Here is an 18,167-nt window from a genome sequence, read left to right on the forward strand (position 1 = left end):
CCTGGGGCAGGGGGACGGGGTGAGAAATTACCTATGACAGTTTCCATGTCCGTTGGAAAGACCCCCAGTTCCCTCAGATTCACCCTCCTGAGAGATGGGAGATGAAGGCTTGGGTTCCTTGCGGGTTCTTTGATTATTTTTATTTCCCTCTTTTGGTGGCAAACTGTATTTCTGGAAGCCACTCTGAATGGCAGCAGTAAGGCAACATCTCTTTGACAAGGGAACAAAGCTCGATTAAAGCCCTTTGTTGTGGGGGTTCTGGTTGTGGCTCCTGCTGTTGTTCTGTTTATTTGTTGGTTTTTAATGAACATCCTGATATATAAGTGCTCTGGGGGGAATTCATGATGCTGAGACTCATGAAAAGCAAAATAAGATTTATGACTTGCGATTGAATCTGCCCCACCAGCCTGGAGACACTTCCCGTCTGGTATTGAGGCATTGCTGGTGTGTTTTATCCTTTTGTGTAACTTCAGTGTCTGAATACATGAAGAAATATTAAAAGTTCCGAGGGCAAAGGTGGGGGAAGGAGTCCACAAACCCCAAAGAAATACATTAGCACCAAAAGAAAACAGTATGGTGTGTTACATAAAAAATTCGGAAGCAAATTGGGTCCATCAGCTGGGTTTGGCTGAGTACTCTTGAAATTTTCATTTACTCTTCTCTCATTTTTCTCCTGGAACACTGATCTTAAATTAATGTGCCGTGTTACGATCCTCCCTCCAAAGATCAGACCACTGTACAATAAGAAAGTCAAAAAGATGTAATCAGTAAGTTGTGACTCCATTTTTTTTTTTTAAAGGAATTATGCCCTTTTCAAGTTACCAATGGGGGGCGAGGACTAGATTCCAGGACACCCCTGGGTGGCTCAGTTAGTTAACTGTCTGCCTTCAGCTCAGGTCATGATCCCAGGGTCCTGGGATGGAGGTCCTTGGTCAGTGGGGAGCCTGCTTCTCCTTATCCCTCTGCTGCTCTCCCCACTTGTGCTCTCTCATGCTCTCTCTCTCTCTCTCTCTCAAATAAATAAATAAAACCTTTAAAAAAATTTAAGATTCCAGATCTCATTTGGCCCTGAGCCCAGGCCAGTTCCAAACTGATCAACTTAGGGCGCCTGGGTGGCTCAGTGGGTAAAAGCCTCTGCCTTGGCTCAGGTCATGATCCCAGGACCCTGGGATCGAGCCCTGCATGGGGCTCTCTGCTCAGCAGGGAGTCTGCTCCTCTTCTCTCTCTGCCTGCCTCTCTGCCTATTTGTGATCTCTGTCTGTCAAATAAATAAAATCTTAAAAAAAAAAAAAAACTGATCGACTTAGAAGCTGTTCTTTGCATTCACCAAGGCTTTCACTTCATATTCCCCACACCACCCCCACGAGCACATCAAAGCTGTTTTCTTCCATCATTATCCTGCCTGCATCACCCCAGAAAATCCTACTGGAAACGCTGTCCCTAGTCCAAAGAAAAGTCAGGCAAGCAGCAATTTTGGACAAGACTGGAAAGGTTGCCGGAGAATCGGTAACACTGCCTCAAATATTTAAAAAGACAGTAAGTAATACCTGATAAGAAAAACTACCTCCAGTAGGTGAAGGGTTAATCCCTGGTCAATTTTCAGCCACTCTGCTGAGAGTACTAATAAGTGCTTGAGTTGGTGCCAATGAGGGTGGCCCTTCCCTTGATGGGAATAGCCATCCCTTAGGAACTGACTGTCAACACATGCTACCAGGGCAGTGATCAGCCAGCCAGAAGAAAGGGAAAGAGTCTGAGAAACCGTGGCAACCAAGTTTGCTGGCACTTTGTAAACTGGTGATGGGAACTTGCCACGGCCAGGGAGTGAATGCTAATGAGCCTAGGGCAACCTGCAAAGAGTGGGCCTGAAAAAACGTCCTCTCAGTGATCGGTGGCCCCAAGGGAGCACCACTCATGGTGGATTCCTGTGGAGAAGAGAGAAGACCATGGGCTTCATTCACAAGAAAGAACCTAAACACTGCATCGTTTGTCCTTGGGTTCATAGACCTCAGAGTCACTTCTGACTCTGTGGTCTTAGGGTCAGAGTGATTAGCCCTTCTGTCTAAAAAATGGAAGTTTTCAAATTTTTAAAAAATATTTGTGACCCGGTTCTTTTTTAATCGTACTCTAAAACCTGAATGATTAAGGGCTTTAAGAATCAACATCAAATTGTTTACATGTTCTTTGTGAATTCACATCAATGACCCCTTCCCACTCTGGACAGAATTTATTCCTACCATCAGGGAGCACATTTTAACAAGGCTAATCCCCTAAACCCCCACCCCATGGACAACCATACTATGCAACCACATTCTTAAGGATGTAAAGTCAACAACTTTTGTTATCTGAGAATGCTTGAGAGAATAATAAAATGTTCCTCCGAAATTCACACTCAAAATTTTCATCCCTCTCTAATGGCTCTTCACCCATTCCCAAATCCCAAGTCCCCAAACGAGACGAGAAAACAGAAAATCATAGTTGTGATGCATTCTTCCGAACCAGGCCCCACAAATGATGTCGTCAGTCTTGTCCCTAGGTTTGCAGATATTAAATTTGCGTTCCATTTCCAAAAATTTTATCCCCACCCAACCTCCATATTTTTAAATTTGCTACTTCTTACTCAACAATTGTTATTAACGTAACAGTCAGTGGAGCACCCTGAAATAGTCTTATTTCCTATTTTTCCTATTTTCCTATTATCCAAATCAGTGTTACCCAGCTACAAATGGACTTATCTACTGTACTTAAAACGCTACTTCTCAGATCAAAAACTTCAAAAGAAGCCACTGGAAATTCAGCCTCTCAAAAACAAATGTACTACAGCCCAGATCTCAACCCATCTCAACTGCTGGATAACACAAATCTGCTTTCTCATAGGTGCCCAATTTCAACTACGACACATAACCAAACAAGACAAATTCTCAGCAATCCATTGTGGTGAGAAGAATCGAAATTAAATTGGGGGAACTCCTCAGTTTCAAAGATTACCAGCTAAAGAAATGCAATGTAAGCAAACATTTTGTGTTCCTGAAATGCCCTGTGTCTCGGGTGATCAGGTAGAGAGAAGTTATTTCAAGTTCAAATATAACTTGACGATTGCCACATGGTGCAGAGTCTTTCCACCCCTACACTCCAAAAACCCAATCAGACAAGTGGCCGTAATCTGACTCCCAGTGCACTGGGAGCTGCAGGGCAGGCAATGAGAGCTGCACTCTGGCCAGGGAAGGCATGAGTGGCAGACCCGCAGCAAGGCAGTGGGGGTAAGTCCTTCTTTGCCTTAAGGGAACAAAGCGCGGGGCCAAAAGATGAAACTCTTTTATTATAGATATATGTGTCTTCTCAGACAGAATCTAGAAGGCAACTATAGGGCAGGTAGGTGATTCTTTTAGATCTGGGTACTTGGCATAATCATTAGAGAGGCATAGGGAAGGGAGAAGAAAAAAAGGATGCTTTGTTGCAAAATCCTCCAAATATCTGAGACCTGTGCATGCACAGGGAAATTACCCTATGGAAGGAAATCTATCTGCAGTATTTTTCATCAGAAAAATTACTCACCGGGAGGCTCAGCTGTCCAGAAGTGGATCAGGCTGTGTGCTCAGCTAGAAAGTAATGTGTCTGGTTCAGTACAACCCGGACACATCAACAAACCCCCTTTGTTCTGGGGCGAGAGAAGCAAAACAAATAGTGTTGATCCATTTTCTACGAGTGTGAACGCGTAAGGGAGCATCGCCGATAATAACAGGAGCCATGACAGACTCTGTATGCCGAGGTGAGCGCTTGGAAGGTCAGGGGTATGTATGTGCTGGGGCTCGCAGCTAACGGAGGCTGTTCGCTCTACCCTGGAAGGACATCAGATTCTGTGGGTTTTCCAAAAAAAAAAAAAAAGCTAAAAACACTGTTTAGGAGTATATTTATCTATTGGGGTTTTAAATTTTTTTTTATTTTTTGATGTTTTAATTTCTCTGGCTGATGAAAATTTGAAGCTGAAAGAGCAAGTGAGTTTCTTAAATTAGGTCTCTGGAGAGGCGGGAGAGAAGAGGCAGGGAGAGAGAACTTGGGAGGCTGGGGAAAGTGAGGGAGCCGGGGTGTAGCCAGGAGGCGGCCTTTTGCCAGAGCCCGCCTCTCCTGCTGAACCTTGCTGTTGAAAAAGAACCTGAGGTGTCCTGCCCACCAGCCTCCTTGGCTTTCTGCTTTGTCCTCTTCCTTTTTCCCACTTAATCCAGCCATAGACGACCAGCACCTGTGGTAGCCCCTTTGCCCCGCCTCTGGCTGCAGCCAGGGCTGCTGGTGAGTTCAGAAGCCCCATTCCTAGCTTCTTTTCAATCTGTGAGTTCTTTAAGTTTCTCCCCCTTGGGGATATTTTTAATGTCTCCCTCAGGGCATGTTTCCTGCTCCATTTCAAGGGCTGTTTTGGCTCTTTATTTTCTCTTTCTCTAGGGAATATGATGCCATTGTCCTCTCAGCTGGGCTTTCTTGTAATTACTTAAAGGAGTTCACAGCCAGGGGACACCTAGGACAGGCAGAGCAGGCTGTGCCCCCTCCGGAGCCGCCCGGTTTGGGCCAAAAATGGGTTTCTCCTTCCAACTCGGAAGCAAAGCCCGGTATCAAACCAGAGGCTGAGCTGAGATCCTAAAGGTCAAGGGAGAGTTCCCTAGCTCTTTTGGCCCAGCATTTCCCCACTGCTCATCCGGAACCCAGGCTGGGCGGGGTGGGGGTGGGGGGGTGTTCCTCTTCCTTATACATCAAGGGAAAAGCTGTAGTAACTCTAATCCGTTCAAATACCTGGCTTTCTCGCCTAACTCTTTTTTCATAGCCCTCTGGTGATCAGTGTTTCCACACTCCTTCCCTCTCACCACTATCACGGGCAAAGGATAAGGCCAAATGCCTTGAATAATGGGGTAACTAGAGTAATTGTCCCCCACATTGGGAATTCTAGCCATTTCTTACCCAAACCAGCAGTTGGCATTAATATCCTCAAACCCGATCCCTTCTCAGTTCCGAAGATCCTCGGACAGTTAAGAGGAAAACAGACTGGAGGAAGAAAGTGCTTGCCGCACCCCACTCTCCTCCCCACCCCAATACACACACAAGGTCCCCGCCGTCTTTCTGGGCCACGCAGGAGGAGGAGAAGGCCGCCAAGAAGACGCGGGGGAACAGCCAGTCCCCGTGCAGCCTCCTGCTCCGAGGGCCACTGCCCCCTGCCCGGCGCCCCCGGTCCCGGAACTCGGCTGCCCCTGGAGGGCGCGGACCAGGTGCCCGGGGTGTCCATACCCGCCTGCAGGGTCTCTTTGGGGAAGCATGTCTGAGGGGTCACGTCGGGGGTCGAGAAAGTGTCGGGCACAAGATGGGACTGTCCCCCAGGCTTCCAAAAGCACGGCGCAAGCCAGGATGCAGCTGCGGCTGCCGGGACGCCTGGGACGGGGGCGGGGCGGGGGCGGGGCAGCGACTGTTTGTCCACCTGGCACCCGCGCGGGGGTGGCCGCTCCCCCCGCACCCCGGCCGGAGGCTGACACGGCCCAGCGCTGCGCGCCCAGGTCCGCCAGGGAGACGGAGAGCGTGTCCCCGTCGCCGCTCCGGCCCTGGCAACTCCCACCGCCCCTGCCAGTCACCCTGAGCTCCCCTCCCCGGGACGACCGGGCCTCTCCAAAGACCAGCTTCAGCACCCCGGCCTCCTCGCGCGCCTGCTCCCGAAATCCGCAGTCTCTGCTGGGGAAGAGGAGCATCGCGCTCCACAAATCCATTTTCAGAATGCCATTTTGCGCAACCAAGGGCAAAACGGCAAAACAAAACAAAACAAAACAAAAAAACCCCTCCTGTTTTGTGTGTGTATTGCTTTACGTTCAAACTATAAATGGCATGTTAAAAGTACAGTGAAACTTAAAAACTTACTCTGAGGGAATTAACTCTTGCTCTCAAGTACATGTATTCCCTTCTTCGTTCCTTAAGAAACTGAAGAAACCGTATTTCCCTTTCTAGGCACTCATCGGTGCTACTGAAAGAGCTTTGACTACTAAATAGGAGGCGGCCAGCGTCACCATTTGACTGTTAAGGAGACCATTAATTAGGAAGGTTTCCTGGAAGCATTCTTTCTTGATATGCAAATAACCTTTGAGAGGGCCATTCCCCACAGTCGGGCAAGATTACACGTACGCCTGGAGTCTTCACCCAAATTCATGAACCCTGCTTTGGTAGACTGATACCATTTGTTTTCTTTTCAGTAAGTGTGGACCATTGTGTAGGAGAGAGAACATCATGGTGGCCTTCAGAGGGGTCTGGACTCAAGCTTTCTGGAAGGCAGTCACAGCAGAATTTCTGGCTATGCTCATCTTTGTTCTCCTCAGCCTGGGATCCACCATCAACTGGGGGGGGACAGAAAAGCCCCTACCTGTCGACATGGTTCTCATCTCCCTTTGCTTCGGACTCAGCATTGCAACTATGGTACAGTGCTTTGGCCACATCAGCGGCGGCCACATCAACCCCGCTGTGACAGTGGCCATGGTGTGCACCAGGAAGATCAGCATCGCCAAGTCTGTCTTCTACGTCACAGCCCAGTGCCTGGGTGCCATCATCGGAGCCGGGATTCTCTACCTCGTCACACCTTCCAGTGTGGTGGGGGGTTTGGGGGTCACCACGGTAGCATCTTTGGCTCTTATTTTCAAACTAGGACTTCAGGCTTCTTGCAGACCCCTGCTACATGACACCCCAATAGCCTGAGAGAATTTCCTAAAACTGCTAATTTCTTCTTAGAAGATTTCTGATGACTCTTGATATGCTTGAAAACTCATCCCAGCAACACTGATTGTATCCATATATAATCATTGTTCCTCATCTAGTGACTTGAATATGATTAGGCTAGGTGGCACAAAAATTGTGGGTTTTTTTCCCCCTCGCTCTTGCTCCCATCCTAGCGACTACACTAGACTACATATTTAGCTTAAGGCATTTTTTATTACAACTATTTGTTGGTGCACTAGCAGAAGAAACAATTTTGTTTCCTATCACATTCATGAGATTTAAAATGATCTACATCAAGGGCCACACTTAGAACAATAAATTGGCGCTTGATCCTAGTTTTGTCCTTAACTGGTTAGGAACATCAGTTGTTAGCTCAGCACCAGGATTGATTAAAAAAAAAAAAAAACCCACACACAGTTTAAATTTTAATTGAAATGTATACTAATTAATTTAAACCTAATTAATGGATTTAATCATTGCCTTATAAAATTATAAGATTCTCAAGAAACTCCTTTATAAGTTAAGTGCAGCAGTGGCACACTTTTGCTTCCTTTGTAGAAAAGAACATTCAGCACAAATTCCCGCTTGGTCATTGTACGAGTAATTAACTATCTGTGATGACCCAAAATGAGTGGAAATGTATTCCTTTTTTTTTTTTTCTTTTTTTGGAAGCAGGGGGAGCATCTCACTTGTGGGGTAGAAGAGATGATTCAAATTAACCATTGCTTTTTCCAGTGATGAAGTATGCCTTTCACTATGATATGTTATCACAGAAAATATACTCATGCTTCGATTCAGATGGAGCATTTTTTCTCTTTCTAGGTTCATGGAAATCTTACCGCTGGTCACGGTCTCCTGGTGGAGTTGATCATCACATTTCAGTTGGTGTTTACTATTTTTGCCAGCTGTGACTCCAAACGGACCGATGTCACCGGTTCAGTAGCTTTAGCAATTGGATTTTCTGTTGCAATTGGACATTTATTTGCAGTAAGTTTCCAAGTCCATTTAAATAATTGACTCATTTCATTTACCCTCACCCTAGAGCTGGCTTAAAGATGTTGTGTTTTACAGCTGTAGTCCTTTAGTATCCAGGCACGTCTGTCCATTTTAGGTGATTATTTTGTTAACTTTGTGATGAGAAATGTTGATATAGCTGCTAACATCTTGACAGTTCCTCTAACTGACTTGGCAAATAGTAGCAAATTGCAGTGAAGGCTTCCTGCTACTAGTCCCATCTCCGCAATGTCTGAAGCTGTTTTCTTTTCTCCTGTAGATCAATTACACCGGTGCCAGCATGAACCCCGCGCGATCCTTTGGACCTGCAGTTATCATGGGAAATTGGGAAAACCACTGGGTAACCATCATGTTGATAATTCCTGTGCTCCTACAGTTGGGGACAATTACCCACAGAGCTCTTTTTTTTTTTTTTCTTTGCTTGCCAGTTTTCTTACTCCCTTCCAACCTTGACTCCCCACTTTCCTACACCTTTCATGGAGACCAGGGAGAGACTAGCCCAGATTTACTATAAAACATCATATCTTATATCTATTCAGGGCCTTCCATAATAATCTTTCTTTTTAAATCAGCACTGCTCTGGGCACTGTATCTGATAGACTTACCTATAGGGAACAAGCAAAAATCAGGGTGTTTGGTGAATACAGAGTTTCAATCACTGAAACTAAAGCCTTCCTGGCAATAACAAAATATACACTTGCAAAAAAATTTTAAAAAAAAAAAAGAAGAAAGAAATGCTTAAAAGCACTGTCCATGAACCCAATTAATAGTATGTGAGCTGGAAGCATTTGAACTGCAGATGGAGAGGAATAAATGATGCAAATGTTTATGCCGTTATCACCATAACCATAGCTGAAACATCAATGACTTTCCGAAGAGGCATGCTTTCCAGTCTCGTGGCTAACCTACTTATTTATGGGGTGGCAGGGCTTCCAGAGCATAAGGATGTCCATTTCTAAATACCGCAAACCATTCTATTTCAATTGTTTCTTACAACACAGGAACTTAAATCCATTAAGTGAATAACAAGGCAGTTTTAAGGCTACTCCTAGACTAACTTAAAATTACCAGTAAAAACAGGACACTTACGTAAGCCAGCCTCAGGTAGGGCTGCCTTTGATTGTCATTGATGTGCTGTGAAGGCTATTTTAACAAATTTTATTTTTAATTCAAGAATATAACTGTATGTCACTTGTGTTTTAATTTCATTCATACACCGTTGTTGACCCAGTTACATCCTCTCAACCACAGTGCACGTTACAAATGAGAGGAAATCCCACCACTACTATTGACATTCGCTGCTCAGAAAGTGTACTGAGCCTTTAGACGTAATTTCAATCCTCAAAGAATGAGAGTCAGTGCTCAAAAGTCCGATTTTGGACCCAACCATGCAAAGAATGTCAATATATACCATCCACAGGATTGGTCATTTTGCCACTGATATTTCCATTTATGTCTCAAAATTTGCCATATTAACAGGAATGGAAATTTTTAAGGGGCAGTATATAGTTATTTATGGTAAAAGTACAACTGTAAGTTCAACTTTCTTAAATTCAAACTATTTTTACAATTACAATTTAAACAAATAGCAAGTTGAAATTAATATTTCAGTTATGAGGACTTTAAAATGTGGGTGAAAGTATATATGTTTATTAATTACCTAGTGGTTGTGGTAGGCTAGCTAAAATTCGACTAGTAGGAAACTCTTAACTTGTTGACTGAATTAAAGGTTTCCCCTTATTGCTATTTTATAACAAACTTGATCCCACTGAACACAAAGGCCCATTCTGTAGCAATAGGTGTGTGGATTTTAGAACTAATTTACAGCATATTTACAGACAGAGAGCTTGACTGATAAGACTACAATAACATCAAAATGTTAATGGTGAGTTTTCTAGATAGTGTAATGACACTGTTTCAGCTTTCCTCTTCGTACTTTCCATATATCTATATTTTTATCAAGAAAAATTATTTACCTTTATAAATTTTGAAAGTCCTTTTAAAGTATGTTATGACTTTTGTTTGGGAATAACACTTGAAACTGAGATTTGCTCTTTTTGGGGAGCGTGTAACTAGATGTCTTCTGCGTTGGAGTTTTGGGGATGCATCTAATTAATTATTTAGAAGACCTTTGCCTCCTTTGTGGGAGTCATAGCACGGGGACTAGAACATATCTAACAATCAGAGGGCAAAGACACTTAAAGGAGAGATCTAGTTTCTTCTCTGATTGGGCAGGGAGAAGGTCAACTTTTACACCGTTTCTTTCTGTTCAAGACAAGGAGCTTGGTCCTTGTAACCACTCTACTGAGAGTTTCCATGTGAAGTATATGAGATCAGCAACAGCTCAAATTTTGAATTTTCTTTAGAATTATCAATGAGGATGCTACATGAAATTCACTTACAGAGTGTCTTAAGCCAGAAGCATTCCTTCTATTCTTTTTCAATTGAGAAAAGGGGAGTCTCCTAAAAAGCAGGGCAGTAGTTCAAAAGAGAAGTTTAAACTCACACAGACCCGAAATCCTAGCTCAAGCACTTGGTAAGCATGAAATCCTAAGCAAGCTTCTTGCCCTCTCAAGGTGTCCGTTCCTTACCCATAAAATCAGGACAATAATCATATCTACCTCAAAGGTTCCTGTTGGAATCATGGGAGTTAATATAAGAAAAAGACTAAGTACAGCTGGCTCAGTGAACGAGGTTTCCATTGCTCCGCTGAATCTGTTGAAAGAATGTCTGCTTTTCTGCCGCATACATGTACTCCAAGTAAATGTTGAAGTTTACCAAAACTTAACATTTAGTTTACGCTAAACACAATAACGGTATGATAAAAAGCTTCCATTTGTTGAATGAAAAATCCTATAGAGTTGCTAATCCTCGACTAACCATCACCCATAAACAAGGTACTGGGTTTTTTTCACCTAGTGACCATGGTAGGAACCATGAGGATGAAAGAAGAGTAATAAACAAATCATGAGGTTTTCAATTAAATCAAATCACCAGATTTTAGGGAAGGAAATCATGTAACATACAGGAGATGACTTATCGCCAGCCTATTCACATACAACTTTATATTGTCTAGGAAACATGGAATGGAGCCAGTTGCTATGAAATTGGAAGGAATAAGTACTTTACAAGGATTATTTCCATTGAATTTTTACAACCCATGAGGTCTGCATTATTATAATCCCCACTTTCCAGATGAGGAAATTAAGGTTTAAGGAGTCATGTACTGATGCAAGAACTCACCAGATTGTTGAGTGGTGGAGCTGGGAGCTGGGATTCCATCGATCACACTCTGCTGAATAACTAGATCTCAAACGATAACATCTATGTGTTGATTGCAGTTAGGGGGGAAACCAACGTAAGATGGCAATACTAAGAAAATAAGAGAAGTACTCTCCAGAAATTCTTTTTTTTTCCAGTTGAAGAACTCTTAGTGCACATTTAATGTGCGTTCCCCCCCAAAAAGGAGCTATCTCAACTTTAAGGATTATCAAGAAATGGAAAGGAAATAACTAATAAAAGCAAGAAAAGCGAAAACAGCCTTTCCTGTTTTCCATTCACATGTTGTTTAGCAGTTTACGGATTTCTGATGTGCAGATGATATATTTTCTTATATTCTTTCCAATCCTGCTTTCTTCTGCACAGCACATTGGCTCCCTTAATGTCATCCAGCTAGGCTCTAGATTCGTGAGTTGTTCAAAGGAATAGTTTTCCTCCACTTTCACTCCATAACTCTTCCATCTTTTCCCCAGATATATTGGGTTGGACCGATAATAGGAGCTGTCCTCGCTGGTGGCCTTTATGAGTACGTCTTCTGTCCAGATGTTGAACTCAAACGTCGTTTAAAAGAAGCCTTCAGCAAAGCTGCCCAGCAAACGAAGGGGAGCTACATGGAGGTGGAGGACAACAGGAGTCAGGTAGAGACTGACGACTTGATCCTAAAACCCGGAGTGGTGCACGTGATTGACATTGACCGGGGCGAGGAGAAGAAAGGGAAAGACCCATCCGGCGAGGTGCTGTCTTCAGTATGACTAGAAGATGGCACTGAAAGCAGACAGGAACCCTCAGAACGGTCCTCAGATTTCCTTCCACCCATTAAGGAAACAGATTTGTTATAAATTAGCCATGAGCAGGGTTGTTTTCTCATGTCTAATTATTCAGGGTAGATAAGAAATATTTCTTTGTTCCACCAAGGAGGAATGGAAGGAACCTATTGTGAATTCCAAATCTAAAAAAGAAGTCTTCCTAAAGTGTCCCCAAAGCAAATATGAATCCAGTGAATCCTGCTGCCATCCATGAATAATCACTTTAAAATGTCGATCAAGATTTGGTTAAGTCTTGCCTGGCAGAATTTAGAGACATACCTATCAGCTTAATCCTCCTCTACCATGGCCCTGGGATTGTTGATCCTTGTTTGAGTATTTAATCCATTAAGTCAAGTTTTTCAATGGCAAGGGACAGCATGTCACAGAGTCATGCACATTCAAGAGAGGAAATATAACATGCTCTTTTATGAGCAGTCCCTTACTGTGAACTACCTCAGCAAGACAACATTAACAAGGGTCATTGTTAATGAACTGTTTCCATTTTATATATGTCAAATACCCAACTTTCAACCTGAACTCCAATTCATAATATTCCTTCCTCTTCCTCAGTGCCCAAGGTAGTGCGGACAGAAAGCCCAGAAATCTGAAGAATGTTTAGACACCCTGTATATTTATTGTTTCTACCTAATAAAACATCCAAATCATAAGAAACAGCTATTAAGACAAACAGGACAAATAGACTCATATGATCTTACTGGAGTGGAGGGAAAATTGCCATTCTAAAAAAATCATAAGGAAAAAGGAATCTACATTCTGGAATCAAATAGTTGATCTGTTTTCAGTGCCCATCCTCAAATACATCACATGAGGCTAACAATCAAAGCATTTAACCACTTAACCATGTTGCTTATTTTTTTAATTTATTGGCAAAACGGGGGGGGGTTGTGACTTTGGTTGTCTATATTTAAACATTAGTTGAGATTTCTTTTTGATAACAAGAACATAACTAGCTGAATCCTAACTTTTTGTTATTAAGCTCTGCTCACTCTGGAAGGTGTTAGGTGGGGCCCTGCCCGGCCCCCATTTCTGCTGCTCTCTCACTTCTCATAGGTTCGTTGATAGTCTTCAGTGTGGCGTGTGATGGTATTTTAATGAATGAAAATGCAGGAGAAACAAGGAAGGCCATGGTTACAGAGTGCAAGGGTGAGGACATGAGAACACTCCATACGCAGAGCGGGCTAGATAACTGATTTTTCATTTTTAGAGATACTCTACCTAGGAACCCAACACTGTTTTTAAGCATTTTTATGACTAACTCATGTATTTGTTGAGACCTGTCGTTCTTCCTGAACGGCTGTGCCTTGTTAGTAGAATGGTCTCTGGGAACCCCAGTCTCTATCATCTTAACCACCCAGGCTAGACTTTGTCTTAGACAAAGAGCTGCAAATGACAGTTTAACTGAAAACACAGCTAGTAGGGAAGCAAAAACCCAGCCCGGCAAAGAACGGGTGGAATTAAGCTGATAATCAAGGGCTTTCTTCTCCCACGCACGGCTCTGAACATGTGCCACTTTTTAGTGTTAGTGGCAGGCGCGTGTCTGTGGCAGTGACATAATGGACCACTGTTCAACCTGATTCTCTTCGGTGCTAAGAAAGTGATGCTCGAGGTCCCCAGGGAGTCACCACACCAAGGCAAGGCCTGGGAGTGCCACTGGTGGTTTTCATGGCAGATTCCTATACCCCAGGCCATTTGCTCAGATGTGTGGCCCGCCACAGTCTCCAACCAGGGAGACCCATGGATCATTTCCTGTTTGGGGAGGCATCTATAGGAAACAGGGTGAGATTCTCATGATGGTTTATGCCTGTCTTTTCAAATGTTTGCACAGTATACCACTAAAGGCTGAAAATCGGGGGTGGGGCGGGGGGGGCGCTGATGTAAGCTCAAAAGATAATGCTATCAGCCAGGTCAAATATGTCAGCTCAGCAGTTATGTTAGCAAGCATAAGTTAAAAAGATTTCTTTAATATGCTTACAATTTGCTGGCTTACAATCCATTTTATTCAGCCATATGGTTTACTTCTTAGGCACTCACTTTTATACTCACTTCTAGTTAGAGTATTTAATAAGTTAGTGCTTAAAAAAAAAAAAAAAAAAGGCATGAAAGATGTTTTTGTAAATTGCTTTCCAGCCCACCAGCAGAGTGCCTGGCACTTAGTAGGTTTGTGTTAGTTAATAAAAATATATGAATTTCATTTAGGATTTAAGAATGTAAATAAATTTCTTCTAATCTTGATTTTGCTCAGTATTTAATAAAAGCTTGATTTCAAGGACAACTAAGGGAAGGCAATATAAATGTAAAAACCATAAAATATATTTTTGCGTTCTAATATTTTAGAGGTGTAGAGTAAATGAAAGCTTTGGTACTTTTTTTTCCCCTGCATATGAGACAACATATTTTGTATTTCACTCAAGGCTCTGCCAGTAAAAAGTAATGAAATTGTACCTTTCTAATGACATCTATGCAGCAGGGGTCTATTGCCTTGTGGATGGCACCAAATTATCCAAGTGTATTAGGAGACGAGGGCTTTTTCCTTTAATCCCTTCTTATTAATGAAGTGCATCACGCCGCTCCCAGGAGAGAGCCGCTGACAGATAGACAGAAGAGAGATCAGAGAGAAAAAACTGGAAGGACATAAATGAATTATACCCAGCCAGGAAGCAATGCTGGGCATCTCTTCCCTATGGAAAAATACAAGCACCCCAAAACTGTAAGATGGTCCCTACAATGAAAATGTATATAGTTTGTCAAAGGAAGTACAAAGGGTAAGAGACGTTTTTAAGTTTGGGGGGCTTTCCTAAATATTTGGGGCCCAACATTTGAATGTATTATTTCATTGTTGAAGTTGCCTTTTTTTCCCCCCAGCGTCCTAAACTTTTACAACAGAAGGAAATATTGTCTGGTACCTGAATTGTTGGCTAAATGTAAGATTCCTACACCTTGTTTCTACCATTGGATGCTTTTCATACATTCTTCCCCTTTCTGACTCTTCTCCTAATGCCGTCGATAGGTCCTAGCTGTCTGGAAAAGGTTATGAAAGGATTAGAAATATTTGAATAACATAGATGTGGCATTAAACTATCTGATTAATTGTTAGAGTCTGATTCCAAATAGGACAGAATATTCTCTTAGGCCATGAAAGCAGGCAACTTAGACTACTGGTTCAAATTCAGTAACATAAGAAAATTCCAAATAGAGTAACAAATTCAAGCACTACCATTAATCCTGGCGAGGCCCTTTGTTGCTTTGTGTTGATACTACCCACCGTGTGTTATAAACATTTGACAGAGAAATTGCCTTTGTGACAACTAGCTGACAGTAGGAGCTCAAGAGACAGCCTTAGCAGACGATACAAGGCCAATATAACTTCTCATTATAAGCACTATAGATCAGGCAAATTCAGAATATCTTAGTCTGAAAGTAATTCTTTCCTAATATGTGTATGGCATCAAAATTATTAGGAAGATGTGACTACTATCTTGAAAGTATACAAAACTCACTTTCTTTACCACAAATTTTGTGTGCTTACATTGGTATTGTAATACTTTATAGATCACCCCAAAATAGCAGTAACTTCTGAAATTCATAGTTCTCCGAAATACATAAAAGACATTTAATTCAAGGCTCAAAAACTGTGGCCACTCACTTTTGCAGATGACCATACCCTAGGAAAGCAGTCATAATGTTACCCACGCGTGTTAAAATCTAAGAGCTGAAAATTACACCTAATTTCTATAACCCATTGGAATATTTTTTTAGATTCTCTTCGGAATTAATTAAATAAACATGCAGTTTTATGAAAATATAATTGTTTATCACTTTTATGACCCAAATCACAATTGTAATTCATGATAAACTGGTGAGAACAAACTGAACATATGGTTATAGTCACAATTATTTATTAACTGAAATGTTATTCCAACATCAGAGCTAATGTTGTGATTTAAACTGTAACATCTAATATTTGGAAAAATCTATTAAGTATTAGCATTGTGGTTGCTTTCCATGAATTACTTTGTATCTCATACGACTAAGTTTGTGCAAATAAACTTTTAATGTTTGAAAAGTAAGCATTGCATCTGACAATGTTTGAAAATTCATTCCCAGTTTTTCCAAGTTAAAATGTAAGAGCATCCTTGAGAATGACCCAAAGGTTTAGATATTCGAGTATAATCATCACCAGATGAAAGACTGGTGGAATCTACATAAGGGAATGCATTCTTGGAAAGGCTGCAGAGGATACACGATGGTAGGCCCTGATGTACACAGTGAACATTGTGCTTTCGCGGACTTACTTCTAAATGTTCACATCCATGCAGAATAGGTCCTTGAAGGTCAGTTGGCATTACAGGGAGTCTAAAAGTGAAGACGTTAACAACTGTGACTCAGATGAGGCTGGTATTGCTAACTAGAGGATCGATCCTTAGGGCATCTGGCAGATTCTGCCTACCCAGATGGATAATGTAGGCACAGGGAATACTGGGACACTCCCTTGGGTTCTTACTTTGAGTTCTCAATTTTGAGAAGCTATAGACCCTTAGAGAGGAATTGAGGACAATCAATTACGTAGTGTGCCACCCATCAGGTGAGTAGCAAATGATGCTTTTGGAGCCGGGTGGGTACGTACCTCTCTTACAGCACTCGTCAGTGTTAGGCAACATGGCAAGAGCCCTATTTCACATCGTAGTGAAGGAGCTTGTGTAGGTATCTGTCTCCTCTACTGGCTTCTAAACTCCTTAAGGGCTAAGATGGTATTTTATTTATTCTGTACCCCCTACCCTCAGCATTGAGCACCAGGCTTGACACTTCGCTCAATATATGTTCATTGCATGAATGAATAAAGAACTTAAGGAATATCTCACAATCATTGGGGAATACTACAAAGCACCATACCTCAATCTAGTTGCTTTTGCTGTTGTGTAGATGTGGGTTAAATATTTGAATTCTTATAGTTCCAGTTAGGAGCCTAAAAGTAGCTCCAGCACTAAAGAAAAATCAAAGAAAAAAAATGCACAGAAAGAATAAAACACTAATTGGATTTCTAAAATTTATACCTAATGTGTAGGCAACAAGACATGTTTTCATTGCTGTATTTATACAATGGCCAGATGTTAGATGAAATTTAGCTCAATGAGTATTTCAGCAAGAAAAGTATTTTAACAAGCATGGGAAGCTAGAGATATAAATGTCAGACTGGTTTTAGGTAATTATCCTGTTTGGAAAATGTCCAAAACATATGTCACCTGAATAATTCTTAGTTTGGGTTTTTTGTTTTTTTTTTTTTTCCATTTTTTCTATGTCTTCAGGTTTAAGGAGACATTGAGAACTCTGGAAAGCTGAGTTGAGTTCTCCTCGCACATAGTCAGAAACCTCTGAGAAACCATGGCACTGATTTTTCAAAGCTTTATGGAGAGCATAATGAGAGCACATGGCTAGGGCTCAGTGAAAATACGGTGAGTGGATGGGTGGATGGAGCAGTGGCTGGAGGAGTGGATGCAAGAAACTCTCCACTCTGGGAGATACGCAGTTCATCTGTGAACAGATGGAAATTGTGGCCTGGATTCTTTCTTCCCTTATGAATGCATTGGCCATGGGTTAGGAAGGTCCAGGAGAAATGCATGGGGCTTTGGGGCACCTGGGTGGCTCAGTGGGTTAAAGTCTCTGCTTCTGGCTCCGGTCATGATCCCAGGGTCCTGGGATGGAGCCCCACGTCTGGCTCTCTGCTCCGCAGAGAGCCTGCTTCCTCCTCTCTCTCTGCCTGCCTCTCTGCCTACTTGTGATCTCTGTCAGTCAAATAAATAAATAAATAAATAAATAAATAGAATAATATGGGGCTTTATAATTTATAAATTACTTTCAATCATTTAATCTTCATTAAATGGGGTATTACTCTAATTTTCATTTCCAAAGATGGGAGAACCAAGAGTCAATGAGATTAAGCAAATTACTTGGTATAGCGAAGAGTAAAGCAAAAACTAGGGATGCCTGGGGGTGGCTCAGTCGGTGAAGCATCCAACGCTTGATTTCGCCTCAGGTCATGATTTCAGGGTTTGGGGGGTCGACCCTGCCCTGGGTTCTGACTGACTGTGGAGCCTGCTTGAGATTCTCCCTTTCCTCCTCCCTCTGCCCTTCCCTGGTCCTGGTATCCCTCTCTCTTAAAAAAAAAAAAAAAAAAAAAAAAAAAAAAAAAAAAAAAAAAAAAACTAGAGCGAAAACTGGATCTCACACCCCAATTAATCCCATTTCTCTAAATTATTCCCCGAAATCACACAGAGTTCTCCCATTTCTTCTATTCATTATCAGTTTAATTTCCCATTA

General features: G+C 42.2%; 2 protein-coding genes across 5 annotated transcripts in view; one reads left to right on the top strand and one right to left on the bottom strand.

The window, feature by feature from the left end:
- The window catches only part of LOC125082228 (uncharacterized), a 67,799-nt gene extending 64,012 nt beyond the window's left edge, over nucleotides 1-3,787 (bottom strand). Inside the window, exon 1 of the mRNA XM_047697620.1 lies at nucleotides 3,553-3,787. The gene's annotated coding sequence lies outside the window, so the exon portion shown is untranslated. The remainder of the gene's footprint in view (nucleotides 1-3,552) is intronic.
- Nucleotides 3,174-17,577, top strand: AQP4 (aquaporin 4). Of its 4 annotated transcripts, XM_047697618.1 has the most exons (6): nucleotides 3,174-3,257; nucleotides 6,216-6,630; nucleotides 7,555-7,719; nucleotides 8,006-8,086; nucleotides 11,499-11,663; nucleotides 17,156-17,577. In XM_047697618.1, exons 1-6 carry the CDS (start codon nucleotides 3,226-3,228, stop codon nucleotides 17,159-17,161), a joined length of 864 nt encoding a protein of 287 aa, XP_047553574.1. In that variant the 5' UTR covers nucleotides 3,174-3,225; the 3' UTR covers nucleotides 17,162-17,577. The 4 variants fall into 4 exon arrangements, with proteins under 4 accessions (XP_047553574.1, XP_047553570.1, XP_047553571.1 ...); XM_047697614.1 differs by lacking the exon at nucleotides 17,156-17,577 and having other exon boundaries at nucleotides 11,499-15,919; XM_047697615.1 differs by lacking the exons at nucleotides 3,174-3,257; nucleotides 17,156-17,577 and adding an exon at nucleotides 3,385-3,766 and having other exon boundaries at nucleotides 11,499-15,919.
- The last annotated feature ends 590 nt before the right edge of the window (nucleotides 17,578-18,167 follow it).

The sequence above is a fragment of the Lutra lutra genome, chromosome 12, assembly GCF_902655055.1.
Source record: "Lutra lutra chromosome 12, mLutLut1.2, whole genome shotgun sequence".
NCBI classification, from domain to species: domain Eukaryota; kingdom Metazoa; phylum Chordata; class Mammalia; order Carnivora; family Mustelidae; genus Lutra; species Lutra lutra.

What these genes read in the sequence shown, in the direction of transcription:
- AQP4 (XM_047697614.1), top strand. Translation starts at nt 3,226, where the DNA reads ATGAGTGGCAGACCCGCAGCAAGGCAGTGGGG. An exon ending in GGGGTTTGGGGGTCACCACG is followed by an intron (nt 6,631 to 7,554) that starts GTAGCATCTTTG and finishes TTCTCTTTCTAG; the next exon opens with GTTCATGGAAATCTTACCGC. An exon ending in GAAATTGGGAAAACCACTGG is followed by an intron (nt 8,087 to 11,498) that starts GTAACCATCATG and finishes TCTTTTCCCCAG; the next exon opens with ATATATTGGGTTGGACCGAT.